This window comes from Peromyscus californicus, unplaced genomic scaffold, assembly GCF_007827085.1.
Source record: "Peromyscus californicus insignis strain IS unplaced genomic scaffold, ASM782708v3 Scaffold_15__1_contigs__length_86483966, whole genome shotgun sequence".
Classification (NCBI taxonomy): domain Eukaryota; kingdom Metazoa; phylum Chordata; class Mammalia; order Rodentia; family Cricetidae; genus Peromyscus; species Peromyscus californicus.
The window spans coordinates 76,494,868-76,514,746 of record NW_026294447.1 but is presented as its reverse complement, the minus strand read 5'-3'; the positions used below and the strand labels follow the sequence as shown (position 1 = coordinate 76,514,746).

Genomic DNA, 19,879 nt, shown 5'->3' with positions numbered 1-19,879 from the left:
ACACGCTCCCTCCGTCCTCCTCCAAACTACAAACCAGCTCTACGGACTGCGCCCAACAACCAGGCGGTACTTTCTTACAGGTGGTTAGCCACTCGCTGGGACCTCCTTCCAGGGGCAGGGTCGGGTCTTGTGAGCATCCCGCGAGGGTCCCAGCTGTTTTGGGGGTGGGGGGGGGGGTGGCGGCACGCAGCCTTCTCCCGGCCGCCCCGGCCGCGCCCCGCGGTGGGAGGCTGCGGCTGCTGAGGTCATTTCCTGTGCCTGGCCGCGAGCTGCCCGCCGAGCGCGGTGCGGACAGAGCGGGCGCGGCGCTGCAGCCGGGCTTTGTGCGGAGCTCCCGGGGACCTTCCTTTGGTCCGACCTCGGCCCGCCACGCCCACCGCGACCCCTGCGGCCGGGGAGCGGAGACCCGGCGGCCACCGGGGAGCCGGCTGGAGCCGCTGCGGGGCAGAGGCGCGCGTGGTGGCCGGGGTCGCGGCGGGACTCCCGGCAGCTCGCTCAGGTGAGCGGCCCCGGGGATCGGGGCGGGCCGGGAGGGCCGGTGGGGGGGTGTGCCGCCCGGAGTGGGCGTTCGGCCCCGGGGCGGACTGGGCTGACTGCTCGCGGCGGCGGGGAGGGCGACTCCGGAGCAGGTGCCTCCCTACCTGGGAGCCGCGGGACAGGCGCAGGCCACCCGGAGCTCCGGGACACCCGCACTGGGAGGCGGTGACGAGCCTCCCCGCGGGAGGTCCTGCCATCTGGGACCGGCTTGATCCAGTTGCTCCTGGGAAGGGCCCCCGGGACGTACGCGCGGGCTTCCTTCCACCCCCCGGGGCTCGCCGCTCTCAACCCTTCCGCTCCACGCTCAGCACCTCGTCCTCGGTTGTTTCTGATGTGATTTCTGGGTGTCTCTCCTAGGAGTCTTAGGCACCAGGCTGGACTCCCCTAGTGACACGTCGGCCAAGCAGAAAAGAGCACAGGTTGGGCGCCGAGCGACATCAGGGGCTTTGTGTCCTAGCAGTCTTAGGAATACGTCTCCCACGGAGGGCTGGCAGAGGCAGCGGAGACCCTCCTGTGGAAATAGAATGTTCTCCCTGTTGCTCCTTCCACATACTTCCTCCCTGTCAGGATTTTGTCTCCATCAGCTTCTACTGTGAATCCACCTCATAAAACTTCCTGACACTGACAAAGTCTCAGTTCCAGGAGAACGCTCGAAAGATCCTGATTTGAATTTCAGCCCCCACTCCCCAATGGAATAGCTATCAATTCCTCAGCACCAGACTTTCTAGACTGTCTTCTGTGTCAGACACTGTGTGGTGCAAGGAGCCGTCACTCAGTTCATCCGTTTCTTTACCCTTCACTGTAGAGGAGGAAACTAGGACTCAGAAAAACTGTGTCTTGCCCAAGGTTATAGTGAAAGACTGTAAAGGTCACGTAGAGACAAGACTCAAATCTAAGCCGTCTAGATTCCAAATGGGATATTGTCCGTTGCCCTCCCCTAGCTGCTTAGGGGACCTACTCAGAGCTGGGCTGTGATACTGTTCACTCTTTGGTCCCAAACTTAGGAAAATTAACTATTAGCCTAAAATAATGTGCTACCCTTCTGGCTGAAAAAGTCACCAGCAATAGGAGAGAAGTGTGTTTCTCTCATTCATGGTGTATTTTTTTCTTTTCGTCTTTTTTATTTCTTTATCTCTGTTTGTCTCTTCCTCGTCCCTCCTCTTTTCTTTTCTTTTCTTTTCTTCTTCTTCTTCTTCTTCTTCTTCTTCTTCTTCTTCTTCTTCTTCTTCTTCTTCTTCTTCTTCTTTTCTCTCTCTCTCTCTCTCTCTTCCTCTCTCTCTCTCTCTCTCCCCCCCTCCCTCTCTCTTTCTTTCCAGCTCTGCCTTTCTAGTGCTGACATTACTCATCCCTCTATTTTTCTCTTTATCTCTACAAGGCTGTGCATCTGTATGAAATCTGTGCTCCTCAGAGGGTGGAGAATGCGTTATGCGTGTGGACCTTAGTTAAGGGATGTTAAGATATGCAGGGATTCTCTCCCTCCCTGCAGGCTGCTGCTGAGCCACCACCCTGCAGTCTCTGGGTGGACCAATAAGCTGTCTAACCCTGTCTTGCCCTCTACCGATAGCTGGTTCCAAACTGATATTGTGGCCTGGCATGGTGGCCCATCCCCTATAATCTCAGTACTTGGAACGGTCAGGAAGGGGGATCACTGCTTAAAAACAAGTCTACCATGTAGCAAGTTCCAGGCTAGCTTAGGCTACAGACCTACAGAATAAGACCCTGAGAGAAAAACCAAAAGCTGAAGTCTGATTTGGAGAATAGGCACTTAACTGTTGGCCGAAGTATGAATTAGGAGAGCCTCAGGGGAGAGCACTTTACAATGTACATTACTTAATCCTATGATCCCATTGCTAGGACTATCCTTCATATATACACTGATACATTTAAAATTAGGCACCTTCATTGAATATTCATTGTAGTATTGTTTATTTTAGCAAAAGGTTGGAAACAAATGTCCATCAACAAGGGATTCTTAAGTAAGATCATGTAATGGCCTCACAATAGAATGCATTAAGGTTCTTGAAAAGCCTGGGGGTTAGGGAACACGGTAAGGATGTGTGCTGAGAGGAAGAGCTCAAAGTTCTTCCGTTAAGCACCCTGAAGATCGTGTATCAGACTGTAGAAATTAAGAGGACTTGCTGCTCTTGCAGAGGATTGAGTTTGTTTCCCAGCATCCACAACCATGGTAACTCCAACTCCCTTCCATCTGGCGCCCCCTTCTGGCCTCTGAGGATACCAGCACATACATGAACCTACACACACACTATATGTATACATGCTATGACTGTGTGTGTGTGTGTGTGTGTGTGTGTGTGTGTGTGTGTGTGTGTAGCATGTATATGAATGCCTGTACTCTGGGTAGCTCTAGAAAAATAATTACTGCCTAAGTATGAGGGGTGGGAAGGAGCCTTACTGTGCACTTACATTCTCTTTTTTAATATTGAAAAATAAGACAATGTAATTGTTAAGAATGACCATGTGGGGATGGCAGAGAGCATGTTCATGAACCACATACCCTCACATGCCCGGGGAACTGCAGCTTTCTTTGTAGGCCGCAACATCAGCTGTCAGGTATTGGGTGCTTATATACACAACAGGGGTCAGACTTAGGTAATACTCTTTTCAATTTTCAAGGAAGTTCTGTTCAGTGTCTCCCCCCCACCCCTTCCTCCCTTCTTTTCCGCTGTCTCAGGTATAGATTGAACCCAGGCCCTCACACATAAGTACACACAGCCCTGGAATTGCTGCCCACCCTGCACCCCCCACCCCCACCCTGGCCTCACCGTCTGAGCCTGGGCTATCCTAGAACTAGTCTACTACTGCCTCCAGCTCTCACGCCCTGAGATTACAGGACACCACACCCGGATGAAATTACCTTTGTTTAAGACAAAGTCTCACCCCCCAGCACAGGCTGTCCTGGAATTTGAGGCTGTTTGCCTGCCTCAGCCTCCTGAGTGCTGGGATTACAGGTCTGAACTACCCCCCGCCCAGCCTGAAATTGCTGTTTTGATGGTCAAAAAGATAGTTAAAGGTTGACAGCTTCATAGGTCTCGACTGATATCACTGTTCTCGTTTTCAAATATTGCTGTCGATTTCAAAGTGGAACGGAGGACCAGAGAAGTTAAGCAGGTGGATTATTCAGTGTCTGAGCCAGTATTCTGACCCATGTGGTTTGACCTCAGCTTGGGATCTTGAGTGCTATGCTGTTTCTCTTTTTGATATTTAGGTTCTCAAGGGCTAGGGCATGCTCTCCCTTTATCTCCTCAATGCTGTCTGAAGGGTGATGCTCACACCCAGTAGAGGTGGAGTGTTTCCACACCCAGTAGAGGTGGAGTGTTTCCACACCCAGTAGAGGTGGAGTGTTTACTGTTGGTTTGCTCCGAGGGCAGTGCTGAGATCAGAGGGATCCTCTTGTCTGCTCACCATCTCCTCCCAGGTGCATCGGAAGGAGGCATGGAGACCTTCCTTTCCCACAGTTGGCTTTCAAAAGAGCAGCACTCACTCATAGTAGGTGACAGTCCATCCTTAGAAACTGAAGTCACATAGGCCCTCCACGTCCTCACATTCTGGAAGGGAGAAGCTATATCATCCTTTTCTTTCTACCTTTTCTTTCTTTCTCTTCCTTCCTCCCTCCCTCTCTCTCTCTCTCTCTCTCCCTCCCTTCCTCTCCCTTCCTTCCTTCCTTCTTTCTTTCTTTTTTTCTTTCTTTCTTTCTTCTTGGCTCTCCTTACCTTCTTTCTGGTAATGTTATTGGAAGCATTGTTTTCCTGGGTCTGCAGTGACCAGACTTGAAGGCTTGCAAGATCGGAGATCTTTAACAGCATTACCGTTTCAGTATTGCAAATAGGAATTACCAAAAATTGGCTGAATTAAATTAAATAAATCTCAGCATCTTGTGTATTTCTGACTAAATCCGCAAGTTTGCCTCCGAAGATCCCAGGGCAAGTTTATGTTTTCCCGGTTACAGGCCGAGTCCAAAGTCACCAAACTGTTCTTGGGTCTTTTTCCCCACAACCTCTTCTACCCGCAGCCCTTGCCTCTAGCATGCCCCTGTGGGCCTCTAAGGCTGGGATTGCTGAGCTTCGGAACAGCAGGTAGGGCTCTGGCAATCATCTGGCCCATCTGTCAGGAACTCAGCCTTCTGGGCTCCAGTAAAAGCAAGAGAACAGATTTTAGAAGAGTGGCCATGGGGTGATGAGGTGGTTGTTGTTGCTGGTGGGACGCATGGGAATTTATTGTGCTCGTCTCCTTACTTCTTGTGGTGCGTCTGCTTATCCTCGAACATCTTTTTGGGTGGAACAAGTGCAAGGACACTTAGCAGGCCAAGTTCAGTTTATTAGCACCTTCCCTTAACATCCCTCCTTTTATAGCTGTTGGTCCTACCACCTGCTTTAGCCTGAAGAGCCCCCGGGCCTTTGACTTGGCAGTAGATACCTTACTCTAGATCTGATTCCAAACCCTTAAATCCCCTCACATGCCAAGGCAAGCCTAGCACGAGCCCCAGCCTTCTTAGGACTTGTCAGCCTCGCTAAGGCAGGGAGAAGGATTAACCTTCTCCCTGATAGTCCAGAACTATCAAGTCATGAAGCTGCTGACATGGAGAGAGCACTCCTGGAGTCTAAGGGTAACCTCAGCTGTCAGGGCCAGGCAGAGACTAGATACATGTCATTTCCAGAATTCTAGGAGACTGATAATCTGGCATTTCCCCATCCCCACAGCATCTCTGCAGCAGTTTGGACAATCAAAAAAAAAAAGGACTTAAGTATTTAAATCAAACTCAAGTCACCAAATTTCCTGTCTCCTGCTCCCAATCCCTGGGTTTTTCTTGGGTACTTTGGTTCTTAGCTCGGACTAGAGGACGAGACTCCCCAAGTCCTAGCCTCAGATCTGCCACTTTTCCTGTTTACAGGATGAAAAATAAAATTTTCCTGAAGGACACGGTGATTCAAACACGAAGCCTCCCAGCTTCTCCTAGTCCTCCTAGGCTCTGTTTGTCTTCACAGCAACGATCTCAGCTCAGATAAGGCCGTGTTTTGTTTCGGTCCTTTGTCTTCCTGCTTGTTCCAGTTGGTCCCAGTCTTTTGAAGTGGGAATGGCTGGGAGGTCACAATGTCCCTATTGTCCAGGATGACACTTCTGGGCTTAGGTCATGGACCCAGTGTGCAGAGGACCCCAGAGCCAAAAGAATCAGACACTAGACCTATCAGTGGTGAAATTGTTCAGCCCTTCTCCCCAGGCCTACTCACATGGCCGGTATCTTGTGCTTGTGAAGGTTTGTGGTAGCAGAATAGCTGAGTCTCGGATGGCTTGGGAAATCTGGGCTATAGGTTTATCTTAGTGCTAAGGCTTTTGAAAGAACTTCTCTTGTTCTTCACAGTTTATCTTACTTTTTGTGGAGTCAGGAATAGAATGCCCGCCACCCCCACTCCGGCCACCACTGCCCCACTCAGTCCCAGGGCCTCAAGTGTGCTAGGCAAGCGGGTGTACTGCTAGTGTCCTTACCATCAACCTCTCTCCATTTTTGGGGTGGTGGTGGTGGTGGTGGTGGTGGTGGTGGTGGTGGTGGTGGTGAATGGGATTCAGAACCAGAACCCCAGTCAGCCCCACTGCTGACCAGCTATGGAACGGTCTGTAGAAGTTACTCAGACCCTGTTCCAGGTGACTTTCTGTGTGTGGACAGTAGAGTCTTCCTGTGGCTTCTAAGTTGACCTGGGGGTTAAAGAGATGGCATGTGTCTGCTATACAATAAGGTCTCAAGAGGTGACAGCTGTTTGTAAAGCCTAATGGGAGAGGCAGGCAGAGGCAGGTAGATCTCTGTGGGTTCCAGGTCAGCCAGGGCTACACAGAGAAACTGTGTCTCAAAAACAAAGCAAAACAACAAACAAACAAAAAAACATAATGGGAGAAAAACCAACTAATCAACGTCAAGAGTGAAAGGGAGAAACAGCACTGGTGATCAGCCACGCAGGTGACTCACTCTTGCTCCCAGGTAATATCTGGCAACAACACAGGACGTTTCTGGGAAAGGCCACATGGCTCCTGAAGAATCAGAGAAGAGGATTTCAAAACACAACACATTGTAGAAATTGCCAAGCAGAAGTAGAAAGACCAGTGTAACAGACCTCATAGACTGACCACCCAGCTTCCCAAATCATCAGCAGTTAGGGCTCAGGTGTAGCTGAGGGGAGGGAGGGCACTTAGCAAGCGTGAGTCCCTAGGTTCGATTCCCAGCAACAGACACAAACACATACGCACACACTTGCTACTGTTTTTTAAAAATTATTTAAAACATATTTTGAGATTATATCATTTCCCTCTTCCCTTTATTCTCTCTAAACTCATCCATGTTTTTACGTGTGTGTGTGTGTGTGTGTGTGTGTGTGTGTGTGTGTGTGTGTGTGTGTGTTCCTTGTTCCGGTCACAATTGTCACAATTTTTTTTTATGTATTTGTGTGTTTTCCCTGCATGTGTGTTTATACCACATGCGTGTCCACCATCCTGTTCACCCTGTGCCTCTGTCTCCAAGCTCAGGTGTCAGCAGAGGCCAGAAGGAGTTGGATCTCCTGGGACAGGAATTATATATGGTTCGGAGTCACCATATGGGTGCTGGGAATTAAATCGGGCTTTCTGGAAGAGCAGCCAGTGTTCTTAACTGCTGAGCCATCTCTCCAGCCCCCAACTGTCACTATGTTGACAAATCTTCCTTGACCCACTGTGTGGCCAGAGGGTATTTTACCATTTTCACTGAAAATCCTATGTAACACTTAACAAGAGACATTAAAGAATACTATCAACCTAGAACTGTTAACAGTCATTTCTTATAGTGATTTGGTATGCAGGTGACCATATATCATGGTTTGGGCCAGGCCTTATTTATTTATGCTTGCTGCTGAGAGTACCAACAGTGGCTTGGGAGATTACAAGTCTCGATGCTGATCGAACCTTCCAGCTTTTCTCTCCTATTCACCCTGTGCCTCTTGTCCCCAAGCTCAGACACACTCATGCCTGCTTCTTTCCTCATCCTTGACCCAGTTTTTCTTGTCTAAACTACAGGTAGGAGGCATCTGGCTAAATTCCCCTGGCTGGGGTTATGAAAGGTGACTTTCGCCAGAGGCTGGAGCCAAGCATCTAGAAGTCTCCTGGCTTGCATCTTACGACTTGGATGAGAGGGGAGGAGAGAACCAGAGTTTGTCCCCAGTCAGGATGAACTGATGACAGTTGGCAAGATCCCAGCTAAACAGAAAAGTGTCAGGGAAACCCAGAGCGTATTTCTTGTCCACTCTCAGCCCACTTAACAGCCACAGAGATACACAGAGTCAGGACTGAAGTGGGAGCCAGAGCTCTGCCTCCAATTAGCGGTGTGACCTTGGGTGAATCTGTTTTCCTTTAAGGTTCCCTCAACACCGAGGCTCCCACCCCTCTGCTCATTCCCTTCCCTGCTCCTCTGTCAACTGTGCATATGTTATAGTGGAAAATTTCACGGCAGGGACTTGGTCAACTGCAGAGCTAGAATAGTATCTGACAGTATGGCCGTTGAGTAGATGATTAAATGAAAAACAAGGGAGCCCTATGTTTCACTTCTTGCTACAGCTGGACTAGCTCTCAAGAAAGCAGGTGACAGAAAATGCTGCTGAGGATGTGGGGCAAGAGGGACCATTCATTAGTCACTGCTAATAGGAATGTAAATGTAAACTAATGCAATGTAGAAATCACCATGGAAGTTTCTCAAGAGATTAGAAACACGGAAGGAGTTCATGGACTTCCACCCCTAACTGAGGAGCTATGGACGGTTTTCCTGGTTGGTGCATCATGTTCCAGTGGATGGCTGCACACCCAGAAGTATATGAATACCATGAATGGCTGCACACCCAGAAGTATATGAATACCATGAATTACAGGCTGGTTGATTTTTAAAATGTAATAAAAAAAGTTAAAAATAGAACTTCTAAATGACCTAGCTATACTACTCCTGGGTGCATTCCCAAAAGACTTCATGGGATACTTGCTCATCCATGTTTCTCATTGTACTGTTCATAATACAAAGGAAATGGAACCAACATAAACGTTCAGCTGTGGTTGATATATTGTGCACCCCAATAAACTTATCTGGGGGTCAGAGAACAGAACAGCCATAATATTAAACATAGAGCTTAGGCAGTGGTAGCACACACCTTTAATCCTAACATTCCAGAGGCAGAGATCCATCTGGATCTCTGTGAGTTCAAAGCCATACTGGAAACAGCCAGGCATGGTGACTTATGCCTTTAATCCCAGGAAGTGATGGCAGAAAGCAGAAAGGTATATAAGGCGTGAAAACCAGGAACTAGAGCTGGTTAAGCTTTCAGGCTTTTGAGCAGCAGTTCAGCTGAGATCCATTTGGATGAGGACACAGAAGCTTCCAGTCTGAGGAAACAGGATCATCTGAGGAATTACAAGGTGAGGAAGCTGTGGCTTGATCTGCTTCTCTGATCTTCCAGCCTTGACCCCAGTACCTGGCTCCAGGTTTGTTCTTATTAATAAGACGTTTTGAAATTCATGCTCCATTCAACAGATGAGTGGACAATGAAAATGTGGCATATGCCAAATGGAGTTTTGTTCAGCTATAAATAAAAATGCAATTATGAAATTTGTAGAAATATTGATAAATCTGGATATTATTATATTAAGCAAGGTGACCTAGACTCAGAAAAACTGTCTTCTCACAAGTGGACCTTAGCTTTCAGTGTGTGTGCACGTGCAGGTTTTGAGCAAGTGTGGGTATATGCTATTATTGTAGAGCGCTATCATCCAAAGTTTAACAGCCATAATTTCATCACAACAGCTGTGACTGTTTGCAAGTGACCCCCCACCCACCGGGCTTGTAGACTGCTGACATTCCCACATAGAAGGAGGGGTTGGGGAGGGTCATTGGGCCCTCCCCTGAGGAGATTCCTGAAGCTCCCTTCTCACCTCCTGGCCAGTTGTCTGTAATTATGCCCTGTTTCACAAGGTCTCGTGGTGCTAGGGTGTAGACAGGAGTGCTCACTGGAGTGAGGAGACGCCATCTATGCAGCTACGGGGAAGTTGGCATGCACGCTGGGGTGAGACTGCTGTGTGCTCACCCACATGCCTGGAAGTACCCATTTACTCGTGCCCTGTGTAAGCCTGATAAGTTCATTGGTTTCCCAAGCTGGACTTCGGTGGAATTATCCCTCTAAGGAGGGAATTGGTGTTTGTTTACATCTCCCCAGGGAAGGCGGTCCAGCAACAGTTGTGAACCGAGAAAGGGAACAAGAAAGGGGAGAAAGGTGTTGAGGAGGGTGGGGTGGGGTGGGGTGGGGAACAGAATCACGTGACCTGAAAGTGAAGCTGGTTCCTGTGGCTCCAAGTGGGGGCAGTGGGTCGGAGAAGGAGAATCGACAAAAACAGTTTTTATTTGAAAATACCACAATGCTTTGTGTGCACATTAAGAGGATTCAAATGCTTTGTATGCTAATTAAGAAATTTTAAATGCTTTGTATGCTAATTAAGAGGATTTAAAGCCCAAGAGAAACTCTTCATAGGGACCACTCACTAAAATGTATTCAAACTGTCACAAAAGGAGAAAGAAACCCGACTCTCCTTAAGATGTCGTGGGGTTGTCCTGAAGGTGCTCAGCTGCCTGGTCCTGCAGCTGGACAGACACCCTGGGCTGAGAGAAGAGGGAACACCATCGGAGAGGTGGACCCGCCTCTTTCCCCCACCCTGATTTCTCTGCCCCCCCCGGTCCTCTCCTCTTCCTCCTTCCCTCCCACCCCTCACCCTCTTGCCTTTCCCTTTCTCAGTGTGCTCCCAGGAAGACTTGGATTCCATCATGGCCGAAGTCAAGGTGGAGGTGGCCGGCATAGACTGGCAGAAGCGCTGCCTTTCCCTGGAGACACAGCTTTTCCGCTTCCGCCTTCAGGCCAGTAAGATAAGGGAGCTGCTGGCTGATAAGGTGAGTCCCTGGAGACAGAGCCTCCAGTTCCCTCACATCAGGGCTGAAGCCCACCTCAGGTGCCTCACAGCTGGGTACGGTGTAGCACGGCCTTAATCCCAGCACTCAGGAGGCAGAGGCAGGCAGGGCTCTCTGAGTTAAGGCCACTCCCAGCTTCTAAGGAATTTGAGGCCCACCTGGGCTACAGAGTGAGATCCTGTCAGAGACAAACAATTAAAGCTTAAAACATGATACAATCATCTTAGTCCTCTGTCACTTTGAGTCCCTCTGGGTCACTTCACCATTATTTATTTTACTATTGCTACTGCTGTTAACATTGATTTCATTCTCATTGTGGGCTGGATGGATTTTTTTTTAGGAGAACGTTGAAAATCTCCAACCTTCTGCCCATTCCCTATATAAGCAGATGAGCCTCAGCAAGTGCCTGATTTTCTAGGGACAGCGAACAAGCTTTGGAGTCAGCCCTGCCTGGCTCTGTGAACTTCCGCCTCTTAGGCCAGGACATGATGTATACCTCTCGGATATTTTGAGACTGGTATCTGATGGCTTACGTAAGGGTGCGGACGCTAAGTAATGGGAACAGGTGTTATCTGTTTAAGCTTAGGTGGGCCGGTCTGCAAAACTCACCTCTTTCCTCTCACTTCTCTGGAAGATACGTTCAAGTGGCTAGCTCTCAGAGGTACAGCCTGTTGAGAGAGTGGAAACCTGCAGTTAAAATGTGTTTGTGGGGGAACACGACAGGTGATTGTCTTGGCAGTTCTGATTACAGTATCAGTGTGCTTAGCTAACCCTTTCTTAGTACAAAGGTAAAGTGTAGCTCACCCTTTTAAAGGTCCAAGCCATGATTAGTAAAGCTAGAAAGAATGGAACACATGACCTGCCCTTCTGATAGCCCTACACCCTGGGGTTTGGGGAGGCAGTCAGGTGTCACTTGGGCATTCCCATGGCTGAGGCGTGGCCTTGGATGAGATTGGACTTGAACTCTTGAACCTTGGGTCTATTGGCATTGCTTTCTTAGTTCAGACAGCACAGGGTTCCTGTGGGTGCCAGCCGGGTGCTGCCAGTGGAGTGGTAAGACTTCAGGAACCTGAGGGAAAGGGTAGCAGGCCTAAGGATGGTGTGGGTCAGAACCACTTTGCCAGAATCATATTGGGGAGCTGCTTGCTAGAGTGTCTGTTCTGAGGTCACTCTAGTCCTCTTGTTCTAAGTCTCTGAGGTGCTGTTAATAATCTGTGGTTAACAGGCTGCTAGAAAATGGTTGTCACTATGACGTTTGAGGACCTTGCCTTAGACCGTGGTATTGGGGGGTAGGGGAGGATGCTCAGACCGAAAAGATACTCACTCAGCCAAGTGGCTGAGACACATCTCAGGGAGATGACCTCTGGAAACAGGACAACAAAGCAGCCTCAAACAACAAAGACTGAAGGAAGCACTTAGGAACGCTGACGCTGACGATGGAGAAAACGCACTGCGAAGTGTGAGGTAAACACTGAGAAAAGCAAGAGGCTCCCCGAGGAGTCAACTAGAGAGGGACAACACAGGAGTGCTCAGTTTTAGGACCTGAGTGAGACGGGGTACGTGGCCAGCCTCCCCTTAGTCACATACGGTTTGAGTTTTGACATCTTTGGAGTCAGATGAGGTTTGGCTACTTGAGCTAAAACTTGAGTCTCCTCTGTAATCTGGACTATTTATATATTTATAAATATATTACAAGGCAGGTGAAGATAAGAAAATCACCCACCAGCACCGAGAGATGGCCACGGCTTCTCAGACTGAGGGTTCTGGGAAGAACAATGGTGTACTGCTGGGTTTATATAGCCGTGTGATTTAAGAACCCGAGTTCTGGGTCAAGGGTGACACAGGAGAAACTCTAGGAACAGATTCCAAATCTCTTTGGAGGAACAAGACTTCAATCCAGGTCACTCAGGAGCCCCAGGAATCAAAATGAGCCTTAGTGAAGACGGAATTATTACCCAAAAATGACTAGTGCCCAGGGGGAAGGGGTGATCTGTAGTTAGTAGGAATTCACATACACAAGAAATGATTGGACTTCTCATGATAGACCCATGGACAAGAGACTATAAATTAGTTCATTTAAAAATTACTGATGACGGAATAAAGAATTCAAAAGCTTGAGACAAGAACAACACAGCATCCAAAAGGACCAGGCAGACTTGAAAACCGCTAGACCTCTGAGAAAGTGTTCTCACTGAAATTAGTTTTTCAGTGGATAGACTAAACATCAGGTTGGCACCACAAGATGGACTCTCTCTATTACTAGGGATCAAACCTAGGGCCTTATGCATGGAAGGCAGGTGCTTTGCCCAGAAGATATGAACAGGCAGAGACACCAGAGGAAACCACTAAGAAGGCAACCCAGACAAATAAAGATACAACGAGATATGGATGCCAGGACAATGAGAATCTGTATGTTCCAGATCACACTCTATAATGGCCATGGAGAAGAGCATGACGGAGAGGGATTGTTTGAGAAGACGGTGCCCCAAAACATTCCAAACTCGATAAGAGAGGTGAAGCCCCAGATTCAGAAGGCAGAGGAATGAGAACAGGATAAAAAATTTAAACATCACTGTCTTCTGTTTTAGCTGCTTAATAGTGTGGTTGCTGTAAGAAAGAACCCGCACAGCGGCTTAGACCACACAGCTCTTAAGTCTGCCATGTGTAACTCCCCAGACAGAAGCAATCCAGCTCTTGTGTCTGCCATGTTTAACTTTCCATACAGAAGCAGTCCAGCCCTGAGCTTAAAGAGGGTTCGCCCTGGTGCCTGTGGCCCCACTCTCCTTTTCCGTGTATGATCCGGAGGTTGCATGTGTTCCTTCTGCCCAGATCCCACTGGCCATATCTTAGTGGTTATACTCAGCATCACAGAAGGCTGGGAAATGTCTTTATTCCCAATAGCATGTGCTCAGCTAAAAGTTGGGTTTTTTATTTTCTAGAGGAGAGAACCCATCACACAACAACCAGCTGTTTCCCTCCCTCCCCCTCCCTCTCATTTTGTGGTACCAGGGATAGAACCCGGGAACTCAGGCATGCCAGGCAAGCACTGTGCCCCCCAAGTTACCTCCTCGGTTACCAGCTGCCTTTGAGTCTAGAATAATAGATGTGATCATGCATAAAACTGGGGTGTGCATTAACTTTCAGGTTGCTCCCGTGAGGAAAGGGAATTAAAGAAAGTCCCGTTGAGTACAGACTGCAAATAGGAAAGGAAGTACAGAGAAGGGCAATCTAAGCCAGGTATGGTGGTAGTGCATGCCTGTAATCCCAGGCCTCGGGAGGCGGAAGCAGAAGGATCAGGTCAAGGTTGGACGACGTGAGACCTCGTCTCAAAAAGCAAACAAAAGGGGAGAGGACTTCTAGAAGGGACAAAATGCAATGGGAGAAGTAAATCTAGACACACTAGTCATAGGTGACATATACGAAATACATATTGTAGTACTGATGTGTGAGAAATGGGAAGTATTCTAGTCAGGTGCTGGTGCCCACCTGGGATCACTGTGCTCAGGAGACGGATGAATTGTGTCCTAAAGCCACACTGAGGGCATCAGCTAGGCTCCAAGACCTTGGCTTTCACCTCTGCTGTTTTGTCCAGTGGGTAGAAGGTGGTAAAGAATGTTGGACACCCATGTTTGGGATGCTGGGAACCAAGCCCAGGGCTTTATATGTGGTAATAAGCAGTGCTTCATTTCTCTTGAGTTATACCTTCAGCTTTTGCGGGTTTTTTGTTTTTAGACAGTCTCACAGAGCACAGGCTGGCTTTAAACATCTAAGTAGCCAAGGATAACCTTGAACTCCTGATTCTTCTGCCACCACTTCCCAAGTGCTGGGATGATAGGCAGGCACCATCACACCTGGCTTGAGTCCCCTTTTCAAGGGGACGGTTGAGACCCAGGATGACGTAGTTCGTAGCTCAGGTAACCCTAAAGGGCATGGCAGTGCTGTGCTTGAGTGCAGAAGACATCCTGCTGCCATGGGGCTGGCATTGCACAGTGTTGCCACGTGTCACAAGTCGCTGTGGACATGGAGAGTCGAATACCAGATTGGTGCCAAGTGCTTTTCATCAGGTTGCTACAGCCAAGTTCTTGGGAGCTTATGAACCTTAACTGCAGCTGGTGAAAGTCGAGCCCCAACAGCTGCGTCAACCTGACACCTCCTTGGCTGGCACGGCATTGCAGACCCACACTGAGAGGAGAGCTGAGGACTTGGTCTTAGGGAACCCTTGAGAGCAAGAACAGAGCCCAAAGAAAGGGTGGCCTGCCCGCAGAGCCGGCCCTCACGGCTCCAGGTGTGCCTCTTAAGTAAGCGTGGAGAAGCCACATCTGCTGCAGCTCATGGGAAAGTAGGCAGAGAAAAGTGACGTGTCAGCCTGATCACACCTGTGAGCACTCCAGAAGCAATGGAGAAAATCTGTTTTCCTAAAAGCAGAAATATTTAAAATTGTCTCTACATTCAAGGCCAATGTTCATAATTGATGACTACAATAAAAGATGCATGGATAGGCATCATGCTTTTCTCCTTAAAACACTTCTCAGTGTGGTGGTGCATGCCTTTAATCTCAGCACTCAGGAGTCTGGAGCAGGAGGATTGTGAGCTTGAGGACAGCCTGGGCTACATAGGTAGACTCCCCATCTCACAAACCAAACAAAAATAAAAGTTCTTTTAAATTTTTTTTAAATGTGTATGAGTGTTTTGCCTACATGTATGTATGTGCCTGCAGAGGTTAGAAGTGGGAATTGAATCCCCTGGACCTGGAGTTACAATTATGAACCACCATATGGGTGCTGGGAATCACACCCAGGTCCTCTGCAAGAGCAGCGAATGCTCTTAACTGCTGAGCCATCTCTCCATCCCTCAAAGGTTCTTTTTAAAAAGGGGAGGCTGGAGAGGTGGTTCCAGGGTTAAGAGCACTTGCTACTTTTGCAGAGGACCTGAATTCAGTTCCTAGTATACTTATCTGGCAGCTTGTAACTAACTGCCTGTAACTCCAGCTCCGGGGGATCTGACACCCTCTGGTGGCTTCCACAGGCACCAGGCACCCACGTGGTACACACACACATGTATTTAGGCACTCACACATACACATAAAAAGCAAATCTTTAAAGAAAATGAAAAAAAAAACCTGGAAGTTCTAGATATTTAAAATGTTTCAATGTTCAGAAACGAGTTTTAGGAACCCCTTCTCCCCGCAAAAGAGGCACAGAAGTGAATGCAAATTTCTCTTGAGTGCCAAGTGTCCAGAAAAATAATGACAGGGAGGGTTGGCAGCAAAGGACCGTCGGCAGCTGTGGGGCTTGCCCATGGCCGACAGGAGGTGCCTGACTCCGGATGGCCACTCTTGCCCCAAGTGAAAACGCTCTGTCAGGAGGTTAGACAAGTTTTGCCGTGGGACAGAATTAGAAAGTGTCAGACAGTCGTGGAGGGTCATAAATGTGAAGTATCACTTCCCATGAAAAGCCTGTGGCTTCTGAGCCCCAGAGCAGGACTACAGTTTAACCGTCTGGGGAACCTGTTGAGGAGACCTTCCCATCATTCAGTATTTCAATGTATTCTAAAATATTCCCAGTCTTTGCATCAATTCGAGTCTTTCAGGAAGGCAAAATCCTCAACACTGGGGAGCCAAAGCAAACAGGAACTCTGTTAGAAGGACCAGGGCAGCAGGAAGGTCTTCATTTCCATCCAACAGCCATGACATGGTGTAGTTGGTTTCTTTAACTCTTTGATCTTTGAGGGCCCACTGTCTAGCTCCCAGATAGACACACGGAGACTTATTCTTACTTACGAATGCCTGGCCTTAGCTTGGCTTGTTTCTAGCCAGCTTTTCTTAACTTAAATGATCCCATCCACCTTTTGCCTCTGGACTTTTATCTTTCTCTATTTTATATACCTTTCTTTCCTTCTTACTCTGTTACTGGTTGTGTAGCTGGGTCATTGACCCCTGGAAGCCCCCCTCTTTTCTCCTTCTATTTATTCTCTCTGTCTGGCAGCCCCGCCTATCCTTTCTCCTGCCTAGCTATTCGCCATTCAGCTCTTTATGAGACCACTCAGGTGTGTTTGACAGGCCCAGTAACACAGCTTCAGAGTTAAACAAATGCAACATAAAAGAATGTAACACATCTTTGCATCATTAAACAAATATTCCACAGCATAAGTGAATGCATGACATTTTAGACTAATATTCCACAACAACATGGTGAGGCTTACACCTCTGTGCAGCTCCCTGGCCTCAGTCTCTTGATTCCAGGTCTCCGAGTTGCAGAGATTTAACCTGCCCAGTGCTGAAGGGAGAGTTATTTAATACTGAGTTGGTCAGTACCACTCTCCATCAGCCAGCCCTTCTCTCCAGCCACCTAGGAGAATTTTATGGGCCGGACAGCCATTTCTATGACTGTAGTATTGGTCTGTGCTGTGTGAGACCGCCTGAAGGTCAGGGAACCCCAGGACTGGCCTAGGACCTAGGACTTTCTCTGGTTTGAGAAAGTCCACCAGGCTCTAACTGATGCCTGAGTGGCACAACCAGCCCTCTCTCCTAGCTTGAGTTGAAAGGTTTGGTCATGATGACTCAATTCAGTAGAGGGTGGGAAGAGGAAAAAGTGGACGAACCCTCGGTCCTCTCCACGTGATGGGAGACCTGTGGGGCGTAAGTCTTTGAGTTTTCCTGGGACCATTGGAGGAACATCCTGCCGGCTGCTCCTCAGATGCAGTGGATACGGAAAGTAGCCATGTCTTCTTCTTCTTCTTTTTTTTTTTTTTAAAAGATTTATTTATTTATTAGGTATACAACATGTATGACTGCAGGCCAGAAGAGGGCACCAGATCTCATTATAGATGGTTGTGAACCACCATGTGGGAATTGAACTCAGGACCTCTGGAAGAGCAGTCAGTGCTCTTAACCTCTGAGCCATCTCACCAGCCCTAGCCATGTCTTCTTGACCCTAGAAAAGATGGACAAACGGACCAGGGAAGGACAGCCTCAGAAAAAGACCCTCAGGTCCTCAAGCATGACCTGTGGCTCTGGTGTAACTTCCCCTGTCCCTTGCTAGCAGGGCTCCTTCTCTTCCCTTTACATCTTTGCTCAAGGAAAGTGGAATTGTAGCTGAGGTGGGCCCATGAGAAGATACAGGGAATTGCTTACTGTCTGTCTGATAAGTAGCAAGCCAGGGTCTAGACCAAGGGAGAGAAGGTTGAATATCTATCTGGAGAAGTCAAATCCTCAGTGAACAGTGAGGTGAGGGCTGAAGCTTGGAAAGCAGGGGACACTGATTCTGTCGGGCCGCATTAGGACAAGGGTGAAGTATGCTTCAATGAATGAATAATGTGGGTGTGTTGCCCTGGGGCGGAGGGAGGGGGAGTGGCTGGCACTATCTCAGGGAAGGCACAGGACCCTTGACATGAGTCAGTCATAAAAACGTGTGCTTTGTGTAAGTGGTTTATGCAGCACATAGGGGTGTGTCAGCTGAGGGAGAACCTGTACTCCACTTGCTAAGCTATGAGCTTGCAGGGCTGCAAAGGAATGCCCTGTAGGCCATGACCAGTTCCTTAGGCTGCAGCTTAGATCTGGTCCCTGATGAGCCCCAGAATAAGATTCCAGAATTAGCCAGGTATAGTGGTGCATGCCTTTAACCCCAGCACTCAGGAGGCAGAAGCAGCCAGATCTCTAAGTTTGAGGTCAACCTGGTCTGCAAAGAGTTCCAGGACAGCCAGGGTTATGTGGAGAGACCCTTTCCCCAGAGGGAAAAAGAGAAAAGAAAAGGAAAGAACGGGAAAAAGGTGACCTCAGACATAAAAACTTTGTCTCCCTGGCCCCTGTCTTTTATGGCTCTGGGAATGTGTGCTTCCAGAGCTAGGCAAGTGCTTTACCATGGTACTATATTTCTAGCCAGCAAAGCAGGCAGGTAGGTAGATGGTTTTTATTTTCATTAATTTTTTAAAATGTGCATGCATGATGTGTTTGTGTAGATGCACATGTCATGGCCCATGTGGAGGGTAAAGGTCACCTTGGTGGAGCCAACTCCTACCTTTATGGGTTCTGAGATTGAACTCAGATCACCAGGCACAGCAAGTGCCCTTCGTCTGCTGCGTCATCTGGCTGACCCAGGATATATGTTCTTAGTGTTTGTTTTAGTTTATTTATTTACTTACTTATTTATTAGGACATGGTCTTGTGTAGCCCAAGCTGTCAGGAATTTTCTATGTGCTTATCGTGTGTGTGTGTGTGTGTGTGTGTGTGTGTATCTTTCTGTCTCCATCTCTCAGGACTGTTATTGCAATTGTACACTGCTATGCTCTGTACAAGATAGAATTTTAAAGCTTCATTTTATTAGCGTGTGTGCACGTGTGTGTGTGTGTGTGTATGTGTATATGTGTATATGTGTGTATGTGCGTGTGTGTACATGTGTACATGTGTGTACGTGTGTGCGTGTGCGTGTGTGCGCGTGTGTGTGTCTGTGTGTACGTGTGTATATGTGTATATGTGCATGTGTGTGTACGTGTGTGTGTGTCTGTGTGTGTGTGTATGTGAGTGTGTGTGTGTGTGTGTGTGTGTGTGTGTGTGTGTACACTTTAAGGAGCTGGTCCTTGCCCTCCTCTTGCTGCCATCACTGCACTAGCCGGCTCATTCCCTGCCAGTTCTGTCTCTGCCTCCCACTGCACTCAGTCTGGGATAACAGCTGCGAACCACCACATCTGTTTCCAGAGGTGGAATTCATGGTGTCAGGCTTACACAGCAAACACTTTTACCTCCTACTTAGTGAGAATTCTTTTTTTTTTTTTTTCTGAGACAGGGTTTCTCTGTGTAGCTTTGGAGCCTGTCCTGGATCTCGCTCTGTAGCCCAGGTTGGCCTCGAACTCACAGAGATCCGTCTGGCTCTGCCTTCTGAGTGCTGAGATCAAAGGCATGTGCCACCACCGCCCGGCTGCTAAAATTCTTTTAAGTATAGGGGTTGCGGGGTCATCATGGCCCTGGGTTTCATTTGATCCCCAGCACATACACAAACATACAAATACTTGAGTATCTTTTTCTGTTTCTTACCCCATTCCCCCAGGATCCTAATGTATAGCCTTAGCTGGCATGGAACATGACGTGCAGACTAGACTAGCCTTAAACTCACAGAAATCCACCTGCCTCTGCCTCCCAGGTGCTGGGATTAAAGGCCTGTGCCACCATGCCTGGCCTTTTTCTATTTCTATAAAATTAATGAAATCATCGAGAGACAGCCCGAACTGACCTACTCTGGTGATGGGATGGCCAAACACCCTAATTGTCGTGCTAGAAACCCCATCCAATGACTGAGGGATCTGGATGCAGAGATCCATGGTTAGGCCCCGGGTGGAGCTCCGGGAGTCCAATTAGCGAGAATAAGGAGGGTTTAT

At 48.3% G+C, this 19,879-nt stretch overlaps 2 protein-coding genes across 4 annotated transcripts in view; one reads left to right on the top strand and one right to left on the bottom strand.

Annotated features, from left to right (window-relative positions):
• Window positions 1-280: 280 nt before the first annotated feature.
• Window positions 281-19,879, top strand: part of Plekhh1 (pleckstrin homology, MyTH4 and FERM domain containing H1) — a 53,223-nt gene continuing 33,624 nt past the window's right edge. The window contains exons 1-2 of one of the 2 annotated variants that reach the window (XR_008218514.1): window positions 281-499; window positions 10,341-10,492. Coding sequence is in view for 1 of the 2 variants with exons in the window: in XM_052739468.1 (XP_052595428.1) it covers window positions 10,370-10,492 (123 nt within the window). In the remaining variant the exon portion in view is untranslated. The remainder of the gene's footprint in view (window positions 500-10,340; window positions 10,493-19,879) is intronic. The other variant, XM_052739468.1, reaches the window with a different exon arrangement.
• Pigh (phosphatidylinositol glycan anchor biosynthesis class H) overlaps window positions 10,515-19,879 on the bottom strand; it is a 51,215-nt gene continuing 41,850 nt past the window's right edge. Inside the window, exons 4-5 of one of the 2 annotated variants that reach the window (XM_052739470.1) lie at window positions 11,120-11,178; window positions 10,515-10,688 (exon numbers count right to left, since the gene is read on the bottom strand). In XM_052739470.1, the coding sequence (XP_052595430.1) occupies window positions 10,649-10,688; window positions 11,120-11,178 (99 nt within the window). In that variant the 3' untranslated portion in view covers window positions 10,515-10,648. The remainder of the gene's footprint in view (window positions 10,689-11,119; window positions 11,179-19,879) is intronic. The other variant, XM_052739469.1, reaches the window with a different exon arrangement.